The 13,908-nt window shown below is 39.4% G+C and overlaps 1 protein-coding gene across 3 annotated transcripts in view; it reads right to left on the minus strand.

Annotated features, from left to right (window-relative positions):
• ASXL3 (ASXL transcriptional regulator 3) overlaps positions 1–13,908 on the minus strand; it is a 95,978-nt gene that overhangs the window by 8,047 nt on the left and 74,023 nt on the right. For all 3 annotated transcript variants that reach the window (XM_075270498.1, XM_075270499.1, XM_075270497.1), the window contains 4 exons: positions 11,682–11,801; positions 5,037–5,200; positions 3,139–3,235; positions 954–1,059 (listed from right to left, as the gene is read on the minus strand). In XM_075270498.1, coding sequence (XP_075126599.1) covers positions 954–1,059; positions 3,139–3,235; positions 5,037–5,200; positions 11,682–11,801 — 487 coding nt within the window. The remainder of the gene's footprint in view (positions 1–953; positions 1,060–3,138; positions 3,236–5,036; positions 5,201–11,681; positions 11,802–13,908) is intronic.

The following is a 13,908-nucleotide window of genomic DNA, read 5'->3' on the forward strand; positions in this document are numbered from 1 at the left end:
GGTTATCTAGCTTTTAAAACGGATGGTCTACATTTAGGATAGTCCATGAATATATGACAAGTGAGGACCTGATCTTCGGTAACAGATGATGCAACTTTATCAATGTTTATATGAGGTTGTATGCTGGTTTGTGCATGCAAGTGCCCTACTTTTGCTATCAGCAATGCAAGATATTGCCAAACTGCGCAACAGTCCTGCACTGTTGCTACAAAAAGTACAGGGTTTGTAAGCACAAAGTGGATAAACACTGATGAAGCTGCAGCTTCAATCCTAAGTAGCTGGATAACTCCTTTTAGCAAATGACCTAAGCTGCAATACTAGATGCAGCAGATAGACAGAAGTAATGTTGGTAAGGGAAATGAAAAATATTTCAAATCTCATACATCCCTTTTAAGGTAAGTTTAAAGAGGTATGGACTTTATTTAGTGATTATCTATCCAAAGGATAGGTCCTCAGTATGTGATCGACGGGGGTCTGACACCCAAAACTCACACAGATCAGCTGTTCTGGCAGCTGTTGCAGGGTACAGGCAGAACATAAAGGCTCAGAGCCATCCACTGCATAGAAGTGTTTCGGAGAATTGAATTCTGTCTGTTCAACCAGTTCACAGCTGGATCAGCTGAGCTTTGAGCTTGTGGGGTTGGGGTGTTGGACCCCACAAATCCCAAATTGATGACCTATTCTGTGGATAGTTTACCAGTAAGAAAACTCTATTTGGAGCCTTTGGCTAGCAGATAACCTGAAATTGTACTCATAGTTACTTCATATTCTTGGTAACAAATTAAGAGAGTGATACTAAAACGAAAAAAAGTTGAAAAATACTAATATATTGAAAAACTGAGTTTTCCACTAAAAACGTGTGGGGATAAAGATGGAAACTCAGTGGGTGCAAAATTTCTCCCAATGTTTTTTACAATAGGTGTCATACAGCTGGCTTAAGCAATAGTTCTTACTTTTCTCCATAAAATCTTTCAAAGAATCTTTCTTTCCAAACTTCTGTTTTCTTCTCTTTTTCAATTTCTTGTCTAATGCGCATTTGCATTTCTGGAGTAAACTCTCCTACAAAAACAAAAGATATAACGTCATAATGCAACTACTGAATGTCCATCAGCAATTCTGATTGTTTTCTTCACAATATCTTGATAATGTGGGAGCAAAAACCATTTTTTCTCTAATAATCCTATGCTTGAGCAACGCTGTGCTGCATGAAAAAATAAAGAAATGAAAACTAAAACATTTCACATTTTATGTATATTAAAAACTAGGGTATGGGGGCACTCGTCCACATTAGGGAGAGTGTTCGCCTACATAGCCAGTACGGAGACTTACAAGTCATTCCTGCTCCGCTAGGGATTATGGGTAAAAAATATGCAAATCTAGTCTCCTGGATGGAATTAGGAGAACAGAGTGCACTCTGTACACCACCCTATAGAGGGCAGCATCCTTAAACATCATGAACGACTCAGTTATAAAGTCTTTTAATCATAATGTGGATTTAATTGCTAAATCAGTATTTCTGTCCCAAAAGGAACAGATTCCCAACTATGGACAGCGCTGTTTCGGCCTATTGGGCCATCCTCAGCATAGTGTAGGGATACTGATTTAGCATGGTGAGAGACTATAGACCAGGGTATGTCTGCCTCTTCCCCCCGCCACATCTGTTCACTTAAAGAACACCTCCCATGCCTTCTGTCCCTCAGGTTTGTGAAATCTATGACATTTATACACTTTTGTATTGAGGTGTACATGTTGTAGCTCTTTTATCTGTGTCTATGTAAATTATCAAGAGGTTTTTTTTTTTTGCCTCCTTTGGACAAACGTTAGAGAAAATAAAAGAAAAAGTGACGTTTTTATTTGTGAGATTTATTTTAGGTTTTAAATATTAGAATACTATCTCTATGGTTTAATTCAGTCAAGTTAAAGGGGTTGTTTGTGATAAAAAAAACGAATACCCACACTAATCTATACACCCAACCCCTGCCTACTGTCTAAATAACATAATTTATCACAAATGTATATTTACCCATATCCCTGGGGTGCTCATGTGACTGCCTCAGGGACATTTGCTGGCTATCCGGTGATGTTCTGTTTGACTGTTTCCCGGAAATGGAACATCACTACTACTCCCCCCATCCACTCCATCATACTTACCCTCTCTACCTTCCAGTTTTCCTCCTGCGGGACGGCCCCTCCATCTTTTTTGACTGTAGGCATGCACTATAGACCCAGCGCTGCTCTGTAGCCAATAATCCACCTCTACTATGCAGCTCCCACGCCCGTGCAGTAGAGGTGGATCATCGGCTGCAGACAAAAAGCAGCAACGTTGGGGCAACAGTGTGTGCCGGCAGAATCAGAAAAGAAGGAGGGGCTGTCCTGCAGGTGGAAGAATGGAAGGAAGAGAGGTAAATATATAATAGGGTAGGGGGGTTTGGCTAAGTAGGTCGTGAAGGAAAACTAGAGAGCCAGGGAGGGGTTTGCGGGAGGGAGTGAGGAAGAGGGGAAGAGGAAGGAGGGGGGGAGTGAGGTAAGAGGGAGCCACTGCTGAATTTACATAGCAGGAAGCTGAACCATGTAAACAAAATCAGGAGACACCAGGAGGTCCCAGAGACACCCAGAAAGAACTCAAAACACTGCTAATGGTATATTGGTGCATTTATTAACCCATTCATAGCACTAACATACCCTTTTTTTAAAAAAAACTTTAACAGGTTGAATTGTCAAATACATATAAATTTTGCAGCCAACACTGTTTTACATGAATATTGATGTGAAGCAACACAAGTTCTTCATGTAAACAAATGATTGTGAAACCATTTTAATTGTTAATTGTTTAATAGCCAAAAACCATTAAAACTGCCCATTCTACTAAAATTGGCCAAACACATTACTAAATGTCAGGAGTTTGTGTCTCGACTCTTCCCTGACACCTGTCAGACATTTTACATATGTTTGTTCTTTAAGGGAGACAAGCCACTACTTGGAGTGTCCGACTGCGACTTGCTCACCTTTCCTCTTTCTGTACACCTGCATACTCAGAAGGAGAGGAGGAATGAAAGAGTTTGGCCCACAGCTACTGAAGGTGAATGGCCAAGTTAACACACAACAGTTTTAAAGAAAAGACTAAGACCATGTATTTACCTTCTGACAATCGCTGTTTCCAGCCTTGAGCTGCATATGCAAAGAACTCATTATTCAGAGCAGAGTTACTAAGTCGTAAAGCCCCATCACTTCCCATCTAGAAGGAGAAGAGGAGAGGACTTAGGGAGATCTTAATATGCTTGAAAGTCATTTTTAATACATTCCATCTAACCAAGAGAATGTTTTCTCAGTTGTATGAAGCAGATATTTGGACATATTGTTAATCCCTGTCCACATAGAAAACACATTAGTAGTAAACACTTGTAATAATAACCCAAGTATTACCAAAGTCAAAAAACAGACCTTTCCTAGAGGATGAAGCTACATGTTATTTGCATGCTCTATTGGTGGTTTTGGCAGCAGCATAAAAACTAGTGAAAAGTTAATGTTTGCAAAACGGGTAGAGGCACTGGATTTAGAAGGATGGCATGACACCTTGTGGTCACATTGTTGTGGTGCTTTATTCTTTATCAGGTAACAATTTCACACAATACAATACAAGACAATTGTAATTGTAAGGAAACAAGAGACACAAAATAATAAAGTAAATAATAACAGAGGATATGTAATGCAGTATGCTACCCATGTAAAAATAAGCACATATATCTGCTGTATATATTATTCTACTGTAGGACATAGCCACTGGATGAATATCAGACACAGCCATGACTGGAACACGTGACACACTGTTTGGGCCATAACTGGGGCTGCTATTAATATCCATTGAATTACTTTTTTGGGGGGAGAAATATTTAAGAGGACCTTTCACAGCCTCCAAGTCCAGTTTGCTGCATCACTTAGTAAGTGCTGCTCCACTGATCCTGGAACCGTTGGAATTTTCCCTTTAGTTCTGCCCTTCAAAGTTTTATAATATGTGTGCAAGATTTATCATGTGCTTGCATTTACTTTGAAGACAGGACTTGTTGCTTTGAGTTTTTGTTAAGGAAAGTAGACGTGGTTAATCAGTAGTAACATTTTATGGTGCATTAATGAATTGTCCCCATTTTAAAACGGGCACAAAAAGCTGGCAACTTAACTCCAGTACATGAGCAGAGTAAAAAAAACCAAAATAGCTGACAACACAGGAATCACATTATCCATAAAGTGAATTTACAGCAAGATTTATGACGCAATTGCACCTTTTCAGTAAATTAAGCAGAAGGATGAGGCATAAAAAAGTGTAAAAAATTGCACAAAGGATAAATGCATGTGGCAAAAACATTGTCTTATCACAGTAAAGCTGGGTACACACTGTATGCTAGATTCACACCTGCGCCCGATTTCGGTTCTTCAAGTCTGCTTGGGGACTTGAAAAGCGGAAACCATATCCGCTTAGAAAAGCGGTAATTCGCCGAATAGACTATAATGGAGTCCGCTTGGTATCAATCAGGTTCCCAACCAAGCAGGACATTTCTCTCTATATTTTTCAATCGGAGTGGGGGACAGAATCCCCAAACGGAATCCTCGGTGTGAACCGAGCCTGAGCTTTACTAGTGGGTCCCTGAAAAAAACCAATACTGCACGGTATAGGTTATCGGTTTTTAAATGGGTGACGTATGCCATTGTATGAACAGAACTTTCCATCTTGCGGTGCTTATGAGTGCTGTGGGCCCTTCCCTGTGCTGACGATGTCATGTTGACTGGTCACATGGTACAGCAGCAGATCAGGCTATTCAAGGACATGAGGCTAAGCTGTACTCAGCACTGCCCCTATGATATGTACGGCACTGTGCTTGGTATTCAGTGAAAAGGTCACAGAGGTCATCCGAATGCCATAGCCCCATCAAACCAGCTAATCGGTGAGGGTCCTGAATGTCATTATCACTTATTGATGACCCATCCTAAGGATAAATCATCTATATGTACACCCCAGAAACCAGAAAGCTGCAAGCACTCACCTGTCTATCTACTTCTGGAAGTAAGAGCAGGAGGTACTGCTGAAAATGCTGAGGTAAAGAAGCAAACGTATGCTTGTTTATTAAAGCCCTCAGGTTAGTGTTAACTAGTATCGAACCTGGAGTTTCTATGTCAATATCTTCTGCTTTGGTCCATTTCAAATGCCCTGAAAAACAGAAAAAAAAAGTAGATGAATAGATGATGATGAATCTTTTACATGTACAGCTCCTATCTCTTTTACATAAAGTCTGAAAACGCTATATGGGAAAATTAAGACCAAACCCCAACCCAGTATAAAGTAAAATGAAATGTGACGCTAACATTCAATAAATGTCTCCCACTAAGTGCACAGAATATCATCTGGACATGGACAATATGAACATTCCCTTACTACAGCCGATTCAGAAATTCCGCCTATTGTTCATAGACCTGCAGAATAAATAGGACTAAGTGGCTAGACGTCAGAATGTACACGATTCGCCATGTTTCATGAAGCACTCGGCTAGGTGCTCACTTTTATTTCTACTTGCCATTATTTAATACAACGAAAAGAGATCAAGCAATAAGGTCAGACATGGATCATCTTCATCACTTTGGTCGATCATGTTTGGATTCACATCACAAGTATTCTAGAAATATGGTAGGATTTATTATACACGTTGTCCTGACTAAAACACATGTAACAAGGAAATTTAGTGGTTTTACAGAAAATGTCCAATCTTTGCTGTCAAGTAAAAGCAGTCCAAGCAACCATAAACACTTAGTAATTCTAAAGAGGAAACAGTGATTGCAGCTCTGAAGCATATCATCAAGGGAGCGCTGTTTATTAACACAAAATGTCAGCCTGTGGGTAAGAAAGAGCAGCGTTCCAAGCTGGAAATTAGTATGTCTTTTCATGATAAATTCCCTCACACACAAATTAAACGCCAAGATCCATTTATACTTCAGCACACAGACTTCTCCACATAATAGCCGAACAGCGGGAAAAGCATCAGTACATTGTTCATATTCAAGGAGCTTTAAAAGCTTAAAGTGTATGTTCACCTTTGAAGAACACGATTGTACAATTTATATATAGATACAATCTACAAAGCTGAGAACCGCATTAAAGTGCAGTACCTTGAACTGATCCCAAGTTACAGCCTGTATTATAGTCCAGAGCTGCATTCACAATACCGCTGATTGTTATTGGAAACAATAAGAGGTTTATCAGCAAACTCATCCCTAACAGCGTATCTTATAATGAAGTGGGGAGTGGGCTTTATTATCCTGTGTCTGGCGTAAAAAGACTGCAATACCCAGAAGGCAAATCATCAAAGTAAGGGGGCGTTCACAAAATATAGTGTCCATTGCTATTGCTCATTACAAGATTTTAGCATGGACACTAGCAGAACTGCCACAAATCCGTTAAAATTTCCATTGATTTCAATGGGATTTTATCTTGTGTCTGTTTTACATCAAATCTGTCACATGTCCGTTAGTTTTCGCAGACAAAAAAATCTGACATGCAGGGCTTTTGTGTGCGTTAAAAAAAAAACGGTTTTATGACAGATATCAAGCATCAGTTATCCTTTAACATTAAAGTCAATGGGTAATGGACATTAACAGATGGGTGTCCGTTATACGGTCTGGTTTTTCTGCGCATGCTCAGAAAGCAGAAACAAACAAACAAAAAAAACCAGACAGTATGAAAAACTATAGAAATGTGTAGCCCCTATGATCAGAAGAACTAGGAAAGCAAATGTTTGTACATTTAGTTGCAAAAGTATATATAAATACAATATTGTTTTAGGTTTAAAAAAAAAAAAAAAAAATTTTTTTTTTTTTTTTTTTTTTTACATTTTATGCCATTCTTCTACTTCTAGCGAAAAAAATATTCAACTTATTTAATAAATAAGGCTAGTCATCTCCAGCCATAGGTGTCCTGAAAACAACATGGTAAAATAGTTGAGATAGGCAAAGCCATTAAAAAGATATTTCTGTGTAAAGCTATGCGTACAAAAGTGCTAAATTTGGCCTGGGTATTGGGGCATCATTGACGCTTGGTCTTGAAAAGGTTAAACAGATCAGTTAAAAGAAAAACAAGACAAAACACATTAACATCAGTTAGTGGCTGTTAATGTCCATTATAATAGGTGCCCATTGTTTTGTTTTTTTTGTTTTTTTTAATGGACACTGTCATAACAGATATCCAAAGGTAGCCTGAACCCACCCCTAAGCAAGAAAATTGGGTAGAGTTGAGTTCTGAAGCCTGCAGAACTACAATAGCAGCTCAGTTTCAGTCAGTACAAAAGAAGGAACTGTCAGACTGGCTGATAAATCTATTTTAGTAAATACTTGTTTTCCCATGAAGTAGCAGTTATAACAGCAGAAGAACAAAGCAATGGGTAATGTATAACTTCATTGACTAGAATGGGTCCTGCCAAATACATTAAGCTCCACTATACTGAGTGGCTTTTTTGGCATAATCTGCACCAAATGAGGTAAAAACTAAGGTAAAACTAACAACTAGAGATGAGCGAGTAGTACTCGTATTCAAAGTACTCGTACTCGATCGAGTACTACTCGCTATTCGAATGGAAAAGTTCGATGCAGAACCAGCATTGATTGGCCGAATGCTATACAGTCGGCCAATCAACGCTGGTTCTTCTCCTATCTTTAGAAGTCTTCTCCGTGCAGCTTCCCCGCGGCGTCTTCATTCACTCTGCCAGGCATCAGGCCTGAGCAGAGCCGACTGTGCATGTCCGCTTTTAGTGCGCGCATGCGCAGTCGGCTCTGCCCAGGCCCGATGCCTGGCAGAGTGAATTCAGAGCCGGAAGACGCCGCGGGGACGCTGCACGGAGAAGACTTCTCGGAGGATCCAGCCCGACCCTCACTCGTGGACTTGGTAAGTGTAATTTGATCGAACGTTGCCTACCTCTGAAACGAGCATTTTCCCCCATAGAGTATAATAGGATTCGATATTTGATTCGAGTAGTCGAATATTGAGGGGCTACTCGAAACGAATATCGAACCTCGAACATTTTACTGTTCCCTCATCTCTAATTACAACATAAACTACTGTGCTGCGGATCTAACATCTGCACGGCAGGGCAATAGCCACATGGATTTTCCCACTGTGTGAATATTTAGTATTTCACGCATATAATTGTATATCTAAAATGAAGAATTTTATCCCAATAATATACATGGAAAAGATTTATTTCATACACTCGCTGTTAACTGCAGAAGCAGCAAATGTAAATCCTGTTATACAGAATCGCCAGAAACATCAGTTGACATTTCACAGTCTGATTTATTGGTTTTCTTTGAAGTACAGATAGTTTAGATGTTCATTAAACTTCCAAGATCAGTAAAGCATAGAGGGTTTCAGCTCTTTTTGTTTTTGTGCCAATTGTACATAAAAGTATAGATTATAATTTCCTAAAATTGGCATTAAAATGTCATTACATGAAAAGAATATACATATGCCTTTAAGGAAAATCCGCTTCTAACTATTTTAGTTTTTTTTTTACAGTGTTATGTGTTTGTTGATTCATTTCGCATGTAACCAATTTATTTCTATTTAGAAAAGTTGACTTTTTATCACAAGATACTTTTGCAGTTTGTCAGCCCTACAGGCAGTTAAATTAGAAAAAAAAAAATTGGTAAAAATGCAAATTTCCTTATTGCTTTCCTTTTATAATTTATTATGATTATATCAAAAAACAACAACTATGGGATCTTCTTGCCAATATTTCTTCTAGCTCTTCCACCACCATTACATGGCATCTGTAGGCAGACACAAAACTTGGAGACAACTAGATAAAGTGGTTTAAAGAGGACCTTTCATCTCCTCAGGCATATACGGCTTTATATACCACTAGAGAGTAGACAGTGGTTTCTGGGGTGTACATATAGATGATTTAATGGCGCCAATGTCTGCCCACTGTCAGAAAGGCGCTCCTGACATTCCAGCCGGGTTGTGAGGAACGCCCCATGAGAGTACTCGTCCATAGTCCTGTACAGTCAGAAGGGGGCGTTCCTTACCGCCCAGTGATGACACGAAGCTCTGAGGAACAGCCCAACTGTACTCATCCATAGATTAGTACTGGGGGGCATTCTTCACAGCACAGCATCAGCGCTGGGAGGTAAGGGACGCCTCCTCTGACAGTACAGGGGTATGCATGAGTACCAGGGCACATAATGGGAAAGTCGACAGTGCACTGAAAGCTTTTTAGTGGTATATAAAACCGCATGTACCTGAAGACATGAAAGGTCCTCTTTAAACCCTTCCCACCACCTTTTTTCGATTTTTGTTTTTTCCCTCCCATCTTTGCATAAGCCATCACTTTTTTTTCCCCATTCACAGGGTTGTATCAAGACTTAATTTCTGCGTGACAAACTGTAGAATTTTATTTTTATAGTATTCACTGTGTGGCCAAAATAACACACTACCGGAAGAATTATGGCAATACCAAATTTATATAGTTTTATATATGTTATAACACCTAAAAGGTGTACTCCCATAACCCTTGTTCACCACCTGCAGGCTGTGTGCTCTGTTCACTTCCTGGTTTTCTCGGCACATTGGTGGGCGGGGTTTCACCTGCTTTGCTATCTGTTATGTTTGCAGTCAGTAATGAGGGACTGGCTGTAAATGCATTACCACAGTATGAAGCTGATGTAGCAGAGCTGGATTTGAGTCAGCTTGCATTACATACAGTATGAAGCTGATGTAGCAGAGCTGGATTTGAGTCAGCTTGCATTACATACATACCTTACATACATTACATTACATACATTACATACTCCTTATCTCAGCCCTTAGCAGCCAAATTCAATTAAACCAGAATCATAAATGCCGGAGCTCTCACCTCCCCCCTCCCCTATCTGAGGAGCTCTGTTTATTTGTCAGACATACACAGCAAAGAGCTGCTGCTGAGCACTCAGCCCCTCCCTCCCCCCTGAGAGCAGGGAGCTATGTCACTTGGGGACTGAGCAGATAAGCCCAGTGGCCATAGAAACTGAGTGTAAACAATGAAGTGAATAAATTAAGATAGCGGCCAAACAAAGCAGTTTTGATAAAGAAATGTATTTAGGAAAAGTCTTAAATCCACATAAACTAGCAGTATAGATAGAATGCTTTTCATGGGACAACCCCTTTAAAGGGATTCTGTCAGTAGGAAAATTGGCATAAAACTATTGACAGTATCTTTTGTAGGATAACTTGTACACTTTCCAAAGATGCCTTTCCTACTCAGCATTATAACTCCATTTTTATGAAAATCAGTGTTTTAATCTTATGCAAATTGGCTTTAAGGCCCCTTCTTCACTTCCTGGGGTTTCATTCTCTGCTCTAGATAACTGCTCCTAACTACAGACAAATATCGACTAAATGGCAGACGTCACTCAAGAAAAGGGGGACAAATCTGGGAGTCAATTAAGGATTTATATCTAGAGCAGAGAGTGAAGCCCTAGAAGCAGTAGAAACTTCTTTTCAGCCAATTTGTATAAGAATAAAATCCCGTTTTTCATGAAAACAGGCCCGCTATGCAGAATAAGAAAGGCATTTTTTGGAAAGTTTAGAAGCTGTTCTACAAGGTCCTATCATTAGCTTAATACCAATTTTCCTGCTGACAGTCTCCCTCTTAAAAAAAAAAATATAAATAAATAAAAAAAATACAGACCTTTAAAAAACAAAAAACAAACAATTGCTATTGCCACCTGAGCGGTCCCCATGTTTAAAGACCTGACATCTGTTGTCACCAAAGTTAGGCATATAACACCAACATCACAGGTAGATAGATGAAGCTTATTTAACTGCAATGGTTTTTCCCGTCTAAGAAATTTGTCCCCTGTTGCAGAAATATTCCCTTATGTAAATATGCAAATGAGCAATGAGGAGCACAGAGGGTGGCTCCAATGCCCCAACTACTGTATTTAGCCTCTTCCCCCTCCCTTATTTGATTGACAGGGTCAAATGGTAAGGCTGAACTCTCACCTAGCCTTGTATTCTTGCTCGCAACACAAGCGCAGAACCGCTCTAAAGTTGCCAGGCCTGAGTACGTCCACCAATTGTGTCACTGTACACCTCAGAAGCAACGGGAGTGTGGTTTCTCGTTGGTGAAGAGGCTTCTTGCCATCATGCAAGAAAGGAGGCCAAATACATCACAGCGACGGTGCAGCACTTTTGAACATCAAAGCCACCTTTGGTTCTTCAAATTGCCGATTTGTATATTTTCAAATCAACGAACATCTCAATAACGTAGTCTCAGATTTTTAGGAGGAAAAACCTCTGAATTCAGGAGAGTGTCATCTAACTGTAAAGTCTGTTTTATGTGCTTAACCCCAGTAACATTTTGCATACTGTGGACACAATATTACAAGGATGAAACATGCCCATGTAAGAGGAGTTCATATTGTAGAGAAATATAGGAGTTTAGGGAACTGGCATCATAATGTGCCAAGAGTGCCAACTGGCATCATAGTGTGCACATGACATAAGAAGCAACCAGCGAAAAAATACCTGAATAGTGTTCTAAATCTGTACAATAAACAGGCTTCCTATCTATTTTTTCATCTCTCTATACCAAGTTCTACAGACAGTACAGCTTCCACAGGTCTATAAAAACACACATACAAAAATACACACAACTGTTACTTACCTAAACCTGATTTTTTTAGTCGCTTTAAGTGCTGGCTTATTTGTTTGCCAGGGGGTGATTTTTGCCCTTGCTTGGTTTCCTTATCAGAACTGTCTGCTTCACCGTTTTTAGACTCAGACCCTTAAAAAAGAAGGCGAAAAAACAAGAATAAACAAACATCTTACATCTTGTCCCTCTTAACCATATGAAAGCATCATCTCGGCTTTAATGTGGTCAGTAACATCCTTTTTTAGCTTCAATCTTTTTATTCAGCACACCAGAGACAAGAGAAACAAAAGGATGGCGAATCAGATAGGAATGCAATCAATAACTTACTGAACGCTACAACAGATAAGAAAAAGACCATCCTACTAATGCATAGCGGCAAGGAGTAGCCCCAAACACGTTGTACGGATTCCAGAACCATTAAAGTCAGTACAAGAATTCTGCCATCTTCATCACGGTATTTGTGTATCTACTTTGTAGCATGTGTTGTGTTATTTAGAAAGGAGGGGAGGACAGAATACCTGTGAGCCTGATAGGGTTCTGCTCTTACAAAGTCAACTGCCATTCTAGATTACAGGCGGGGGTGGGGGGGTCCAGAGTAGGAAGAGGTACTACCAGACTGCGCACTGGCTTTTCTGCTGGGGAATAAATAGATTGGGTACTTGAGATAAAACTACCAAACATCTAACATTGGAGCATGTGGAAAGACATCACGTCTTACCCATGTAAACAAATGCTTAGGATGGCAGGAGCTCCCAGAGAGAACCAGAAATCCCTCAAAACACTGTTAAAAAGGTATTTTGATGCACTTATTAACCTCGTAATAGCACTAAGAGACCATTTTTTTTTTTCAAATGAACCATATTCAAATTTGGAAACAAAATTGAACACTAAACAATTTGGCAAATCTAAATAAATAAAAATGTAAAAAAAAAAAATAATCCCTAACCATCTTAGTGGTGACATCTTTTGTCCTGATCAGTCACCAGTGGGTATGACCATGAATGCAGGAACTTTCTAAGGCCAAAATCCAAGCCATAATTTCCTAAGGGCTAGTTCACACAGAGTTAAATGCTCCGGATTAGGCCCAAATGAATAGGCCGAAGCCTCGCGCCACAGCTGATTTAGAGACGGAATCCGCGGCAAGATAGGACAGCTCGCTTCTTTTTTTCCGCTACTAGCTAGCCCTTATTGTGCATGTAGCATACCTGCCTGATAACCTGACCAATAATAAAGAAATCATGGCCGAGTTATTGACAAGTGCCGGACCAATAGAAAGTTCCTGCATTCATGGTCATACCCGTTAGCATCCAAGACAAAAGACTGTCACTACTAGGTTGGTTAGAGAAAACCTTGAAAACTCTGCAAAATGTTTTAAATTATTTACATTTTCAAAAATGGTTAACTTTTAATTGACTACAAATCTATATATGGTTCTCTTCACTGGAAAACCCCTTTAATAACGCAACAACAGTCAAGGAGAAAAATAATTACAAACACAATCCATTTAACAGGCCAGTTAAAATAAAATAAGAAAAACCTTGCACATTAAACTTTAGGATGTTGGATGTGATTATCCAAAAATGTCAGGATCCTCTAGTAACAAAAAAGGACAAAATTGTAATTCAAGAGGAACTATCGACCGTTAAATAGTCGCTAAACTAACACAATAACAATCTGGCACAGGGACATCTCCAATAATTCTCTAGCAGTACTTCATCTTATCTGCTGTAATATAAATAATCTGAACACCTTCTAATGCACAAGGGAGACGGAGCTAAATCACATGCAGAGAACAAACAAAATGAAGCCAAAAGGTAACTAAATACAATAAAATACTGTTACCGCACATCAACAAGAGTGAACTATTTATAGGAAAGAATGGCAGTCTATCCAGTAACTGACATTTATGTTATGCATCATAATACAACTGTAAATGTGAATAAAATCTTGACTAATATGCCTCCTTATTTATCTGCAAATAATAAAAATGCAGTAATACTTTTTCTAAGGGTTCTACAAGGTAAATGTCTGAATATAACTGTGTAACTGAGCTACATCTGTAGGCATTTAGCGCCAGCATGTGGTCCCATATTAAATTCCTTTAACCAGGCTGCAATGATTGGTTTCCCATATCTTCCTGCAGCAGGCAAAGTGTTTTGTTATGCGTGGTGAATCCTAACGCCCGCTTATGTATGTATAGGGGTGTGCATGCATCTGTACAAATACACGTCCCTGAATA

The sequence above is a fragment of the Leptodactylus fuscus genome, chromosome 4 (genome assembly GCF_031893055.1).
Source record: "Leptodactylus fuscus isolate aLepFus1 chromosome 4, aLepFus1.hap2, whole genome shotgun sequence".
NCBI classification, from domain to species: Eukaryota; Metazoa; Chordata; class Amphibia; order Anura; family Leptodactylidae; genus Leptodactylus; species Leptodactylus fuscus.